This window comes from Coenobita brevimanus, chromosome 99, assembly GCF_032717465.1.
Source record: "Coenobita brevimanus isolate Jiangsu-jjx chromosome 99, ASM3271746v2, whole genome shotgun sequence".
NCBI classification, from domain to species: Eukaryota; Metazoa; Arthropoda; class Malacostraca; order Decapoda; family Coenobitidae; genus Coenobita; species Coenobita brevimanus.
In genome coordinates this window covers 4,550,876-4,567,617 of record NC_137052.1, presented here as the reverse complement: position 1 = coordinate 4,567,617, position 16,742 = coordinate 4,550,876, and the positions used below count along the sequence as shown (strand labels likewise).

The window sequence follows — 16,742 nt, the reverse complement described above, 5'->3', positions numbered from 1 at the left end:
AATAATAGAAGAGGAATGAATGAAGGAAAGAAAGACAGAAGAGGGAGTGTAAAGTCACCTGTACACAGAAGGAAGAGGAAAGAATGAAGGAAAGAAAGACCAAAGAAGAATGAAGGAAGATATGAAAAGGCAGGCACCCAAAGCAGCACTACACTGAGTGTGTGGATGGTGAGCACCCTCACCTACCACAATAATAATAATAATAATAATAACAATAATAATAATAATAGTAATAATAATAACAGTAATAAATGTATCTGGTTTAGCATGTACACTTAGAAGTGGCACATTAAACAATGAACCAGTATTTAAAAGTATCACCCATGTTTGAAACCACCTCTTATTCATGCTATACTGAGGGAGATATTATTAGCAACATAAAGAGTTTTATAGTCCCTTTTCCTTATGAGTTTTGTAGTCTCTTTTCCTTGGTTAGATTTACTGAGCATAATACATCACCTGTAGGATATTCATAATATTTTATTGCTGATATTGTTTACATTAATAACACATAAGAGGATTTAGAGGTGCAATGTAAAGAATAAATCACTGAGGAAGATGTTACAAAATATCCAAATCCACTATTTATACAATCCTATTCCCGAATTTTCTCTCACAAACACTACCCTCCCAGCCCAGCTTCAATTTGCCGTGAACACCAGCCTTGCCTTACCTCTTCACCTTCCTTGCCCTCCTCTTCCTCAGCATCACCTAGAGCATCAGCGTCAGCGAGGTTGTCCACAGCAATGGCCAAGAATACATTGAGCAGGATGTCTGGCACTGTGTTAAGGACCTATACTACCTTGGATAACTTTACTGCATGACCATGGAAGATGATGATTCATACTTCACAATAAAATATCTGTCATGCAATTTTCCTGAAGTAACATACTGTACTTCGGAAAAAAGTGAGGATGATGATGACAACAATAACAATAATTACACTAACGATGATGTAATAGAGTATACACAAGGTCATATAAAGAATTCATGTTAGCTTAGAAGATAGGCACACTCAACACTCAATAATGACATTCAGGAGTCAAAACCTTCTTCCTTTAAAATAAAAATATGTGGGCAAATCGTAATCAAATAAAACACAAAGTTTTTGTCAGCCTCAAATTTTATTTTTTTTTTACAATAAGACGTCATGAAAACATATGAACTTGAAATACAAAATCAGATAAAAGATCAACCTGACTCTTTTCGTGGACAAATTGGAGAAAGAAGCACCGATGTAGGACTTAGTGTGTAGTGACATTTCACCTCAGGGCTTTCTCAGAATACAATTATTAAATATACACCATATTTCCTGTATACAGTACATAGCAAAAGGCAGTGGGGGTGTGAGGGGGGGTAGAGGTACTGGTATGGGGGTGGTAGGGGACAGGTAGAGTAAGGAAGATGAGGTTACAGAGGGAAAGGGATTACAGATTACGGCACAAGGACAAGAAGAAATCAAACAAGGGTCAGGTGAAGTGGTAAGTCCTTTGGGAGAGGGAAGGAATGGTTCATGTAAGAAAATTGAGGTCTCAGGGAAAAAGGGACTGTCGATCAAAGCACACACACTGTGTATGTATTTCCCTAATTGTGATATACAGGAAATGAGCTACGCTCGTGGGGTCCCGTCTCTGTTTCTCAATAAGTCAAATTTAGCTTTAAACTCGTTTAAATTTTTAGACTGGACGATCTCCTTGTCCAGGTTATTCCACAGGTCTATACATCTATGTGGAAAACTATATTTCTTGATATCCTTCAAGCAGCTTGGCTTCCTCAGTTTCATCCCGTGTCCTCTTGTTACTCTCTTATCCCATAAAAACAGATCTTCTTTGTCAATTTTATCTACTCCCATCACGGTCCTAAACACTGCAGTCATGTCGCCTCTCTTTCCCCTTTCTTCTAAGGAGGGCAAATCCAGCTTTTCCAGCCTCTCTCTGTACGACAGATCTGCCAGACTGGGGACCATCTTGGTTGCTGTTCTTTGTATTCTCTCCATCTTGTTTATATCTTTCTTTTTGTGTAGGGACCACACTACTGCTGCATATTCCAACCTGGGGCGAATCATGGCCACTATCAATTTTTTCATCATCTCCTCATCCATATAATGAAAAGCTACTCTTTTATTAGTCAGGAGTTTATGCGTCTCTCTGTCTTGTTAATGTGTTTTTCAGGTGACAAACTGTCCTGGACCAACATACCAAATCTTTCTCTTCTCTCGCTTCTGTGATTGGTTCATTACCAATCAAATAATTCAATGATGGCCTCTTGGTAATTTTACCCATTTCCAATATTTTACATTTCTTTGCATTGAATTTCATTTCCCACATCCGGCTCCATTCATGTATCTTATCCAGATCCTCCTGGTGCATTTTGCAATCCTCCTCAACCTCTACCTTCCTCATGATCTTTGCATTATCAGCAAACAGACTTGCATAACTGTTCACTCCAGCTACCATATCATTTACATAAATCAGGAACATTACTGGCACCAACACCGAGCCCTGTGGGACTCCACTTGTTACTTCCCTCCATCCAGACATCTTATCCTTTATTGTCTGTCTCTCAAAAAGTCTCTCATCCATTCTAGGAGGTTCCCCTTCAGTCCTCCTATATGCTCTAGTTTCCACATTAGTCTCTTATGGGGTAACTTGTCAAAGGTCATCTCCAAATCTAAATACACACAATCCACCCAACCTTCTCTTTCCTGAAGCACGTCAATTGCTCTTGAGTAAAAACTCAACAAGTTGGAAACACATGACCTTCCACTTCTAAATCCAAACTGACAATTAGCCATAATATTCATCTCTTCCAGATATTTTATCCATCTATCTTTCAGAAGCCTTTCACACAATTTTGCGAACAAGCTGGTTAGGGACACTGGTCTATAATTCAGAGGTTCTTCCTTGTTTCCTCCCTTATAAATTGGTACTACATTTGCCATCTTCCATTCTTGAGGCACTTTCCCCTCTTCCAGAGAACACACAATTAAACTGTGAATCTTATCTGCCAGTTGTTCTCTGCATTCCTTCAGTACCCAATTAGAGATTCCATCTGGTCCTGGGGCTTTCCTTACATCTTGAGTTTCTAGTAGTTTATACACTTCCTGTACTTCCACTTTTATATCTTTTATCACTACATTTCTAGTCACTACCTCCACTTCCACAAACTCCTTTTCATTAGTGAAAACTGACTGGAAACGTTTGTTCATTATTTCTGCTTGCATTGCCGCATCCTTATATAGCTCTCCTACTTTCAGTTTGGTGATTCCTTCCTTTGTTTCAGTTTGCCATTAACAAATCTATAAAATAGTTTGGGTTCATCCTTACATTTGTCTATCATTCCTTTTTCAAAATTCCTTTCTTCTTCTCTGCGTATTCTTGTGTATTCATATCTAGTTCTTTTATATTCTTCCTTTGTTCTGTTGTTACCTCTTTTTCTCCAATTGTTCCATGCCGTGTCTCTCTCTTTTTTTGCTATCATACACCTTTATTAAACAACTCTTTTTTCCTGTTTTCTTTCCCCTTTACTCTTGGCACAAATTTTTCCACTCCCGAATTATACAGGTCTAGAAAAATATCCCACTTCCTCTGTATCTCTCTTGTTTCTCTGAATTTTCTCCAATCTGCATTTTCAAAAGATTTTCTCAATCCTGTAAAGTTTGCTTTCCCAAAGTTGTACCTTCCCTGCCTATACAGCTCGTCTCTTGGCTCCACGTTCCCTGTTATCATCTGGAACTCAATGACCACATGATCACTTTTTCCAATAGGACACAGTATTTCAAGGATTCCATTACATCGGGTTCTTTGGTAAACAGTAAGTCTAGTCTTGCTGGTGTGTCCTCACCTTGGAACATTGTCTCTTCTTTAACCCATTGCGTCATCACAATATTCATTGATATTTTTAATAATATAGTGCCCCACGAATCCTCGCCGCCTCCTGAGTCCCATTCCTCCCAGTTCACCTCTTTACAATTGAAGTCACCCATTAAAATTATATTGTTGCTTTTCTCAATCAGTTTCAGTACATAACATGCCAAGTCTCCCAGCATTTCCTGGTATTCATCATCACTCCATGCTCTTGTCTTAGGGGGAACATACACTACTGCCATATCTCCCTTGTTATTCTCTCCAGTTTCTGATTTCGTATTTATCACTTTGGCCCTGCCTTCCCCCATTTCCACGGTATCTACATTTATGTTGTTCTTCACTGCCATCATCACTCCTCCTCCTGTTTTTTCTTTTCTGTCTCTTCTCCACAGTTTGTATTTACCATCTCCCATATGAACATCAATATCTTCTCTTAACTTGGTCTCTACACAGCACATAACGTCAGGTTCATGTACCCTCAAAAGATCGTTGATTTCTAACCTTGCCGATATTAAACCATCAACATTAGTATATGCCACCTTCCAATGATTTTTGATGTTTTTTATACCCTCTTTTCTCCTTCTCTCCGCCGGTACCACTTCCTTAACTTCTGATCCATGACTCTTTAGTAAAATACTGTCTTCTTTTCCTCCGTTCTCTGTTTGTTTTTTACCTTTGCATCCTTTACTAAGTCTTTTATTTTAGCTCCTTCTTCCTCATTTGCATCTCTCCTTATCCAAACATTTTTAAACCCTTCCTTGTCCGATAGTTTCCAGGTTCTACTGATAATTTCGTTAACTGTTGCTTGGGACTTAAACTTTACCTTCAATGGCCTTGCCTCTCCTTCCTCGTACTTTCCCGACCTAAACACCTCTTCAATTTCTTCTTGAGCTTCATTGTTTTCCTCCATGACTATTGATATTATTTCTTTAACCTTACTCAGTTCTTCTCTTTCTCTGTCTGATCTTATTGTCATACGTTTTTCTTTTAACTCCTGAAATTATTATACATTTTTTCTTATCTGCTACATCTCTAACTAAAGATTCTCTACTTCTCAACACCCTAACCACTTCCCCCTCCACTTTTTCCTTGCTTTGTTGGTCTATAATCTCTCTCAAATTTACATTTCCCTCTTCCTGAATTTTCTTCCACCCCTTATGTTGCTCCTTGATTTCTTTAATGTGCTCTTCCTGTATTCTTGATCTTGATTCATACTCATCTAGTTTGCTTTTCATCATGTCCCTTTCCTCTTCCAACCTCTCATTCTCCCTCTTAAGCTGTTTTATTTCATTCGAGGCTGATTCATTGTTCACTTTTAATTCAGTAACTTCCCTTTCTTGTTCTTCACTACGTGTACAAATTTTTTCCAGTGTACTCCTTAAACTTTTGATCTCGTTTTCCTGCTCTATGGTCCGTTCCTGTAACTCTTTAATTACTGCCCATATCTTTTTTATCTCCTGGTCATTCCTCTCTGCTGTTTTCTCTACACCTGCTATTCTTGTCTGGTTCAACTTAATACTTCCTTTTCCCACATCCTCTTCACAAAAGCCCTCAAATTCTTTCTCACTGATCGTAAATAATGCACCGTCCATTTCCTCCATGATTCAACCATATGGAGACTTTCTGTTTTCACTTTATCTTGTCCCTTTTATGACCGAAACCGCGGTTTTTTTATTACCGTCCGACGGGACCACCACTCACGCACTCATTAACATAGTCACAATTAGGCTCAGCTTCCTTTCGTCAGTGATTCAGCGATTATTTCCCCACACACATACACAGTGAAGTGTGTGTGTGTGTGTGTGTGTGTGTGTGTGTGTGTGTGTGTGTGTATTTACCTAGCTGTATTTACATAGTTGTGATGTACAGGAAATAAGCTATGCTCATAGGGTCCCATCTCTGTTTCTCGATAAGTCAAATTTTGCGTTGAACTCATTTAACTTTTTGGACTGAATGATCTCTTTGTCAAGGCTTTTCCACAAGTCAATGCTTCTATACAGAAAACTATATTTCTTGATACCCTTCAAGCAACTTGGCTTTTTCAGTTTCATTCCGTGTCCTCGTTGTCACTCTCCCATATCATACAAACAGATCTTCTCTATCAATTTTTTCCACTCCCATCCTCACCTTGAACTCTGCAATCATGTTGCCCCTCACTCTTCATTCTTCTAAGGAAGACAGATCTAGATTTTCCAGCCTTTCCCTGTATGACATCTGCAGCTAAAGGCCATCTTGGTTGCTGTTCTTTGTTTTCTCTCGATCCTGTTTATATCTTTCTTTTTATGTGGGGACCACACTTCTGCCGCATATTCCAACCCTGGGCGGATCATGGCCACTATCAATTTTTTCATCATCTCCTCATTCATGCAATGAAATACTACTCTTATGGTAGTCAAGAGATTATATGTCTCTCTATCAATCTTGTTAATGTATTTTACAGGTGAGAAATTAATCTGGACCAGCACTCCCAAGTCCTTCTCTTCTCTTGCTTTTCTGATTGGTTCATTACCCATCAAATAAGTCAGTGATGGTCTCTTGGTACTTTTGCCCATTTCCAATATTTTACATTTTTTTGCATTGAATTTCATTTCCCACATCTGGCTCCAATCATTAATCCTATCCAGATCCTCCTGCAGCATTTTCCAGTCTTCTTCAACTTCTACTCTCCTCATGACCTTCGCATCAACAGCAAAAAGTCTTGCGTAACTGTTCATTCCATCTACCATATCGTTTATGTATATCAGGAACATTACAGGTGCTAACACTGAAACCTGTGGGACTCCACTCGTTATTTCCCACCATCCAGACATCATGTCTTTTACTATTGTCCCCATTTGTCTGTCCCACAAGAAGTCTCTCATCCACTCTAAGATTTTCCCCTGCAGTCCTCCTATGTGTTCCAATTTCCACATTAGTTGCTTGTGGTGTACCTTATCAAAGGCTTTCTCCAAATCTAAATACACACAATCCACCCAACTATCTCTCTCCTGTAGCACGTCTATCACCCTTGAGTAGAAGCTCAACAAGTTGGAAACACACAACCTTCCACTCCTAAATCCAAACTGACTTTCTGCCAAAATGTCCATCTCCACCAGATATTTTATCCATCTGTCTTTCAGGATTCTCTCACATAGTTTTGCAACCGTGCATGTCAGGGACATTGGTCTGTAATTCAAGGATGCTTCCTTGTTCCCTCCCTTATAAACTGGTACCACACTGGCCCTCTTTCATTCCCAAGACATTTTCCCTTCTTCCAGAGAACACAATTAAACGGTGAATCTTATCCACCAGTTGTTCTCTGCATTTCTTTAGTGTTCAATTGGAGATTCCCATCTGGTCCTGGGGCCTTCCTCACATCTTGAGTTTCCAGTAATTTGTATACGTCTTGCACTTCAACCACTAGATCTTTTAACACTACATTTCTAGTCACTCCCTCCTCCTCCACACAATCACTTTCTCTAGTGAAGACTGATTGGAAGCATGTGATCATTACTTCAGCTTGCATAACTGTATCTTTATAGACATTTCCTTCTACTTTCAGCTTATTGATTCCTTCCTTTTGCTTCAGTTTGCCATTTACAAACCTGTAAAACAAATTAGGTTCTTCCTTACATTTGTCAATTATACCTTTTTCGAAGTTCCTTTCTTCCTCTCTACGTATTTTTGTATGTTCATTTACATTTGTCAACTATACCTTTCTCAAAGTTTCTTTCTTCCTCTCTACGTATTCTTGTATATTCATTTCTAGTTCTTTTATATTCTTCCTTTGTTCTATTATTATTTCTCTTTCTCCATTTGTTCCATGCCTTATCCCTTTCAATTTTTTTTTTGGCTATCATACACCTTTTGTTGAACCCGTCATTTCTCCAGTCCTTTCCCAGTGGGAAATCGTGCTATGATACTAATGGAGCACTATCTTGCCACCTTCATAATGAGGAAAGAAAAGGAAGGTGTTCCACTGAATGGAAGATTTATTTGGAACCAAGCCCAGCTCTTTTACAAGGCAGCATCTTGCAGGTTAAAAGTGGAAAAACCTTTCAGGGCATCGGTTGGATGGCTGGACCGATTTCTTGGGCGCAAAGAATTCCGTTACGTGAGTGTCTGGTGAACATGCCTCTGCCGATAAGATGGCCGCGAGAGACTATCCTGCGATATTTTGAGCGATTATTGAAGAGGGACAGTACACCAAGGACCAGATCTACAACATCGATGAAATGTTGTTATATTACAAGGCCATGCCCAAATCAACTTACATCGCTAAAAGACAGAAACAAGCCCCTGGTCGCAAGCTCCAGGAGTGTAGGATGATGGTAATGTTCACTGTAAACCTATCTGGGAACCACAAGATGAGGCCAGTTGTTGTACACACAGCTTCACACCCAAGGTGATACAAAAACCTCACGAACATGGATGCAAGTGGCGTATATTGGTGCAAATCTGCAAATGGTTGGATGACCGGGAACATTATGGCAGACTGGTTAATGAGGTGGTGTGTCCCTAATGCCAGGGCCAAGTGTCGGGAACTGGGCATTCCATTTAAGATGCTCCTTGCGCATGATAACGCACCAAGTCACCCTCCATACCTTGAAGATCTTCAAAAGGATTGTCGTGTTGTGTTTCTGCTGCCCCGCACAACGTCACTAGCGCAGCCACTGGATCAAGAACTAATCGCCACAGTGAAGCATTTCTACCATAAGCAAGTGTACGACTACCTACGCAGGAAGACCGACACACAAGAGGAGCTTCATGCCCTACAAGAAGATCATGACGAAGACCTTGATGAGGCATCTGTTCCCGTTCCATCTCCACCAGCACCTGTATCCCGACCTACCACAGATGCCATGACTGTTGAGGCATTTTGGCGTAATTTTACGGTGAAGGACGCAGTTGAATTTCTCCTACAAGCCTGGCACCAGATTACACCTGCAACGGTGAACCATGCGTGGCGAATGCTCGTGCCTCACTTAAGCATCACCCAGGAGACGGCCATTCAACCACTGGCCGAGGCTGAGGCAGCAACATTGACAGCAGCACAAGCTGTACCAGGTTTCGAGGACGTTACATTGGCGGACATACAAGAAGTGCACACTGCTACTGAGGAACACCCTCCTGAGGAAGTGTTGCAACGGATAGATGAGGCTGACGCAGAGCCCGACGCCAGGCAGAGTCAAGTTGAGCAGCCTAGCGTGATGGAAGGCAGGACAGAGCTGTGTATGTCAAACATTAGCAAGATCCTTGCTGCCGTGGATAAGCTCAAGGAAGAGGTGAAGGAACAGGAAGTGAGCAACCTAAGAAAGGAGGAACTTCTGGTTGGTATCGACAAACTCTTCCGTTTCTACACAGACAGGCACAGGGAAGAAATAAAGAGGAGAAGACAGATGCTCATAACAAGCTACACACAGTGGGCTCAAGTTGGTGAAATTGCGGAACCAGCGACATCATCTGCTCCTGTTCCTGTTGAGGATGAAGAGGATGCAATGTCAGAAGTGTCAGCACTGGACTTTGAAGGGTTTATGGCCGAAGTGAGTGACTTTGATGCTCCTGGGGAAGGTGATCAAGAGGAGTCTGTGAAGGGAAGTGTTGGTGCAGTGGGAGGTGCGGTGGGGAGTGCGGCGCTGTAAGTGTTGCCGCGCCTCGGAACCCCTGTTATTTAAGGTCATCAGGCCTGTTGTCTACTGTTGTTAAGGTGACTACCCATATTTTTGTTATTGTAGCTATAGCTTTAGTACAATGTCTGAAACATATGACCTTTATTATGTCTCTAAGAGCCAAAAAATGTCCAGGTATGAGGGGGTACCGCCCATATGTAATTATTCCCATAAGATAATGTATTCCTAGTACGCGAATTCCCAGTGCGCGAGGTCGTGGACCGCCCAATCTCTCGCGCACTGTGCGAGCCTCCTATATATATATATATATATATATATATATATATATATATATATGAAACTTTGGTTCGGACCCTGTTAGTTTGGATTTTGGTTAATTCGGACAAAATTTTAAAAATATGAATTCCAAAAATTATGTTGAAACTAATTCTAAAACCATTTTCACACACAGGGCAGAACATGACTTTCATTGCAGAAGCAGATCCAGAAAATCTGGAATGGGGGGGGGGGCAGAGTCCAACTATCTGTGTTGTGTTTGGAACCACACTAACCAACCTTCCAAATCTAATGCTGAGTATATTCATGTAAGGGTTCCTTACCTAGTCAATCAAATTTGGCTTATCGCTGGCAGAAGGTGTGTGTGTGTGTGTGTGTGTGTGTGTGTGTGTGTGTGTGTATTTTACTTACTTGTATTTACCTAGTTGTGATATACAGGAAATGAGCTACGCTCGTGAGGTCCCGTCTCTGTTTCTCAATAAGTCAAATTTTGCTTTAAACTCTAAGTTTTTAGACTGGACGATCTCTTTGTCCAGGTTATTCCACAGGTCTATACATCTATAAGAACAACTATATTTCTTGACATCCTTCAAGCAGCTTGGCTTCTTCAGTTTCATTCCGGGTCCTCTTGTTACTCTTTTATCCCATAAAAACAGATCTTCTCAGTCAATTTTATCTACTCCCATCATGGTCCTGAACACTGCAATCATGTCATCCCACTCTCTCCTCTCCTCTAAGGAAGGCAAATCCAGCTTTTCCAGCCTCTCTCTGTACGATAAATCTGCCAGACAGGGGACCATTTTGGTTGCTGCTCTTTGTATTCCCTCAATCTTGTTTATATCTTTGTTTTTGTGTGGAGATCACACTACTGTTGCATATTCTAACCAGGGGCAGATCATGGTCAATATCAATTTTTTCATCATCTCCTCATCCATGTACTGAAATGCTACTCTTATGTTAGTCAAGAGTTCATACGTCTCTCTAACTGTCTCATTAATATGTTTTTCAGGAGACAAACTATCCCGGACCAGCACTCCCAAATCTTTCTCTTCTCTTGTTTTTGTGATTAATTCATTACCCATCAAATAATTCAGTGATAGCCTCTTGGTACTTTTACCCATTTCCAATATTTTACATTTCTTTGTATTGAATTTCATTTCCCACTTCTCGCTCCAATCATATATCCTATCCAGATCCTCCTGCAGCATTTTACAATCCTCCTCTGTTTCTACCTTGCTCAGGATCTTTGCATCATCAGCAAACAGACTTGCATAACTGTTCACACCCTCTACAACATCATTAACGTAAATCAGGAACATTACTGGCGCCAACAAAGAGCCCTGGGGGACTCCACTTGTTACTTCCCTACATCCAGACATCCTGTCCTTTATTACTGCCCTCATTTGTCTGTCTCTCAGAAAGTCTCTCATCCATTCCATGAGGTTTCCCTTCAGTACTCCTATATACTCTAATTTCCACAATAGTCTCTTGTGGGGTACCTTGTCAAAGGCCTTCTCCAAATCTAAATACACACAATCCACCCAACCATATCTCTACTGCAGCACGTAAATTGCTCGAGTTAAAGCTCAACAAGTTGGACACACATGACCTTCCACTTCTGAATCCAAACCAACTTTCAGCCAAAATATTCATCTCTTCCAGATAATTCATCCATCTATCTTTCAGAATTCTCTCGCACAATTCTGCAACCATGCTGGATAGGGACCCTGGTCTATAATTCAGGGATTCTTCCTTGTTTCCTCCCTTATAAATTGGTACCACATTTGCCCTCTTCCATTCTTCAGGCACTTTCCCCTCTTCCAGAGAAAACACAATTAAACTGTGAATCTTATCTGCCAATTGATCTTTACATTCCTTCAGTACCCAATTAGAGATTCCATCTGGTCCTGGGGTTTTCCTTACATTTTGAGTTTTCAGCAATTTATAAACTTCCTGTACTTCCACTTTTATATCTTTCATCACTACATTTCTAGTCACTCCCTCCCCTTCCATAAATTCACTTTCATTAGTGAAAACTGACTGGAAACTTTTGTTCATTATTTCTGTTTGTTTTGCTGCATCTTTATAGACCTCTCCATCTACTGTACTTTCAGTTTGGTGATTCCTTCCTTTTGTTTCAATTTGCCATTGACATATCTATAAAACAGTTTGGGTTCATCCTTACATTTGTCTATTATACCCTTTTTAAAGTTCCTTTCTTCCTCTCTACATATTCTTGTATATTCATTTCTAGTTGTTTTATATTCTTCCTTTGTTCTGTTATTACCTCTCTTCCTCCAGTTGTTCCACATCATGTCCCTCTCTTTTTCTGCTATCATACACCTTCTATTAAACCACTCCTTTCTTCTGTTTTCTTTCCCCCTTACTCATGGCACATATTTTTCCACTCCCGAATTATAGAGGTCTAGAAATATTTCCTGTCTCTTCGCCGCACTGTTGCATCTTTATCTCTTTTCTATTGCTACTTTAATGGTCACTTCTCCTCTGAACTGTCTGCTTGCATTCCTCCACCTCTATGACGGGTGCGTAGCACCCGTCTGGCAGCAAACTCTCATCCCTTTTCTGTCCAACTCTCTAATGCAAGAGTTAACCGTTACTCCCAGTCTTTCATTTATGCAACAGGTCAACTCTGGAACTGTCTCCCTCTGAATGTATTTCTGCTGCCTATAATCTCCAGTCTTTCAAACGCAGTGTGTCCAGGCATCTCAAAATGATCGGATCTTGTATTTGGCTCTCTGTTGTATTTTGTTTTTCTTCTGGAGGGAACTGTTACTGCAGGCTCATGGCCTTTGGTGCCTTATTCCTTCCATTTAAAAAAAAAAAAAAAAAAAAAAAAAAAAAAAAAAAAAAGTTTCTCTGAATTATCTCCAATCAAAATTTTTGAAAAATCTTCACAATCCTTTAAAGTTTGCTTTCCCAAAGTTGTATCTTCCCTGTTTATAAAACTCGTCTCTTGGCACCGCATTCCCTATTATCATCTGGAACTCAATGACCATACAATCACAATTTCCTAAAAGACAAAGATATTTCAAAGATTCCATTACATTGGGTTCTTTGGTTAGCAATAAATCAAAGCTTGCTAGTGTGTCCTCCCCTTGGAATCTTGTCTCTTTTTTGACCCACTCCATCATCACATTGTTCACTGTTATATTTAACAATATAGTGGTCCACGATTCTTCACCACCTCACGAGTCCCACTCCTCCCAGTTCACCTCTTTACAATTAAAGACCCCCCTTAAAATTATATTGTTGCTTCTCTCAATCACTTTCTGTAAATAATTAGCCATGTCCGCCAACATCTGGTATTCATCATCATTTCATGCTTTTGTCTTAGGGGGAACATATACTACTTCCATGTGTGTGTGTGTTGTGTGTGTGTGTGTGTAATTACCTATTTGTATTTACCTATTTGTAGTATACAGGAAATGAGCAATGCTCGTGTTGTCCTGTCTCCATATCCACATTTATCTAGTCAACCTTTACACACATGAATGTTTTTCTCTTGCACCATCTTTTCATCTAAGTCGTTCAAAATATTTATATATTTACCTAATACTTTGTACCTAATTGTGATATACACGAAATGTGCTATGCTCGTGGGTTCCCGTCGCTGTTTCTCATTAGGTCAAATTTAACTTTAAACTCATTTAAGTTTTTAGACTGGACGATCTCTTTGTCCAGGCTATTCCATAAGTCTATACTTCTGTAAGGAAAGCTATATTTCTTGATATCCTTCAAGCAGCTTGACTTTTTCAATTTCATTCCGTGTCCTCTTGTTGATCTCTTATCCCAAAAAAACAGATCTTCTGGGTCAATTTTATCTACTCCCACCATGATCCTGAACACTGCAATCATGTCTCCCCTCTTTCTCCTTTTCTCTAAGGAAGGCAAATCCAGTTTTTTCCAGCCTCTCTCTGTATGACAGATTTGCCAGACTGGGGACCATCTTGGTTGCTGTTGTTTGTATTGTCTCAATCCTGTTTATATCTTTCTTTTTGTGTGGGGACCACACTACCGCCACATATTCTAACCTGGGGCGGATCATGGCCACTATCAATTTTTTCATCATCTCCTCATCCATGTAATGAAATGCTACTCTCATGTTAGTCAAGAGTTTATACATCTCTCTATAAATCTTGTTAATGTGTTTTTCAGGTGACAAACTATCGAGGACAAGCACTCCCAAATCTTTCTCTTCTCTCATTTTTGTGATTAATTTATTACCCAACAAATAATTCAGTGAAGGCCTCCTGGTGCTTTTACCCATTTCCAATATTTTACATTAACGTTAAATTTCATTTCCCATGTCCGGCTGCAATCACGTATCCTATCCAGATCCTTCTGCAGAATTTTACAATCCTCGTAAACCTCTACCTTCCTCAAGATCTTTACATCATCAGCAAAAAGACTTGCATAACTATTCACTCCATCTACCATTTCATTTACGTAAATCAGGAACATTACTGGCGCCAACACCGAGCCTTGAGGGGCTCCATTTGTTACTTCTCTCCATCCAGACATCCTATCCTTTATTACTGTCATCATTTGTCTGTCTCTCAAAAAGACTCTAATCCATTCCATGAGTTTCTCCTTCAGTCCTCCTATATATTCTAGTTCCCAAATTAGTCTCTTATGAGGTACCTTGTCAAAGGCCTTCTCTAAGTACACACAATCCACCCAACCATCTCTCTCCTGTACCACATCAATCGCTCTTGAGTAAAAGCTCAACAAGTTGGAAACACATGACCTTCCACTTCTGAATCCAAACTGACATTCAGCCAAAATATTCATCTCTTCTAGATATTTTATCCATCTGTCTTTCAGGATTCTCTCACACAATTTTGCAACCATGCTGCTTAGAGACACTGGTCTATAATTCAGGGGTTCTTCCCTGTTTCCTCCATTATAAATTGGTACCACATTTGCCCTCTTCCATTCTTGTGGCACTTTCCCCTCTTCCAGAGAACACACGATTAAACTGCGAATTTTATCCACCAGTTGTTCTTTGCATTCCTTCAGTACCCAATTAGAAATACCATCAGGTCCTGGGGTTTTCCTTACATCTTGAGTTTCCAGTAATTTATACACTTCCTGTACTTCCACTTTTATATCTTTTATCACCGGTACATTTCTAATCACTCTCTCCCTTTCCAAAAACTCTTTTCATTAGTGAAAACCGATTGGAAACATTTGTTCATTATTTCAGCTTGCATTGCTGCATCTTTATAGACCTTTCCTTTTACTTTCAGTTTGGTGATTCGTTCCTTTTGTTTCAGTTTACCATTAACAAATCTATAAAACAGTTTGGGTTCATCCTTGCCTTTGTCTACTATACCTTTTTCAAAATTCCTTTCTTCTTCTCTACATATTCTTGTGTATTCATTTCTAGTTCTTTTATATTCTTCCTTTGTTCTGTTGTTACCTCTCTTTCTCCAGTTGTTCCACGCCTTATCATTCTCTTTTTTTCCTATCATACACCTTCTATTAAACCACTCTTTTTTCCTGTTTTCTTTCCCTCTTACTCTTGGTACAAATTTTTCCACTCCCTAATTATAGAGGTCTAGAAACATATCCCTCTTCCTCTGTATCTCTCGTGTTTCTTTGAACTTTTTCCAATCCGCATTTTCAAAAAATTGTCTCAATCCTGTAAAATTTGCTTTCCAAACGTTGTATCTTCCCTGTCTATCAAGCTCATCTCTTGGTTCGACGTTCCCTATTATCATCTGGAACTCAATGACCACGTGATCAATTTTTCCTATAAGACAGAAAGATTTCAGTTATTGTATTACATCGGGTTCTTTGGTAAACAGTAAATCTAACCTTGCTGGTGTGTCCTCACCTTGGAACAGTGTCTCTTCTTTGACCCATTGCGTCATCACATCATTCATTATTATATTTATTAATATAGTGCCCCACGAATCCTCGCTGCCTCCTGAGTCCCATTCCTCCCAGTTCACCTCTTTACAGTTCAAGTCACTAACCAAAATTATATTGTTGCTTTTTCACAATTATTTTTTGTAAATAACTAGCCATATCTGACAAAATCTCCTGGTATTAGTCATCATTCCATGCTCTTGTCATAGGGGGAACATACACTACCGCCATGTCTCTCTTGCCATTCTCTCCAGTTTCTAATTTCATGTATATCACTTCAGCCCTGCCATCTCCCATTTCCACGGTATCTACATTTATGTTGTTCTTCACTGCTATCATCACTCCTCCTTCCGTTTTTTCTTTTCTGTCTCTTCTCCACAGTTTGTATTTATCATCTCCCAAATGAACACCAATATCTTCTCCTAATTTAGTCCCTACCAAGCACATAACATCAGGTTCATGTTCTCTCAAGAAATCGTTAATTTCATGCCTTGCTGATATTAAAACATCATCATTAGTATATACCACCTTCAAATTATTTTTGATGTTTTTTATACCCCCTTCTCTCCTTCCCTCCATTGGTTCCGCTTCCTCAATTTCTGATCTTTCATAGCCTTCTCCCTTAATTTCCGTCACTTCTATTTCCTTAAATACCACTTCCTTACTTTCATATCCATCACTCTCCCAAAAAAAAAGTAATACATTCTTCCTGTGTCCTCTTATCATTTTCTTCCTTGTTCGTTCAGTGATTTTAAAACTTCTCTTTCTTCTTCATTCAGGTCTTTTCTTATTATAATATTTTCCATTCCTGCCTGTTTGCTTAGTTTCCAGGTCACTTTAAGTATATCATTCACTACACTTTCTGATGACAACTTGACTCTCATTGGTCTTGTTTCCCCTTTCTTATAAGGCCCTATCCTCCTTACTTCCTCAGTTTCTTTTACCCACTTGTCTCCTTCGGGATCAATCTTACCTAATATTCCTCTCACCAGGTTCGTATCTCTCGCGAGTCTCACAGATCTAACCTCTTCTTCCTCCTCCCTGTTTCCAAATATTACCACACATCTGTTCCTTTCTACAGTTTCTCTCACTATTT

General features: G+C 39.7%; 1 protein-coding gene across 1 annotated transcript in view; it reads right to left on the bottom strand.

Moving 5' to 3' along the window:
• Nucleotides 1-16,742, bottom strand: part of LOC145414371 (muscle calcium channel subunit alpha-1-like) — a 1,622,725-nt gene that overhangs the window by 980,307 nt on the left and 625,676 nt on the right. Inside the window, exon 19 of the mRNA XM_080283905.1 lies at nt 674-774. Coding sequence (XP_080140031.1) covers nt 674-774 — 101 coding nt within the window. The remainder of the gene's footprint in view (nt 1-673; nt 775-16,742) is intronic.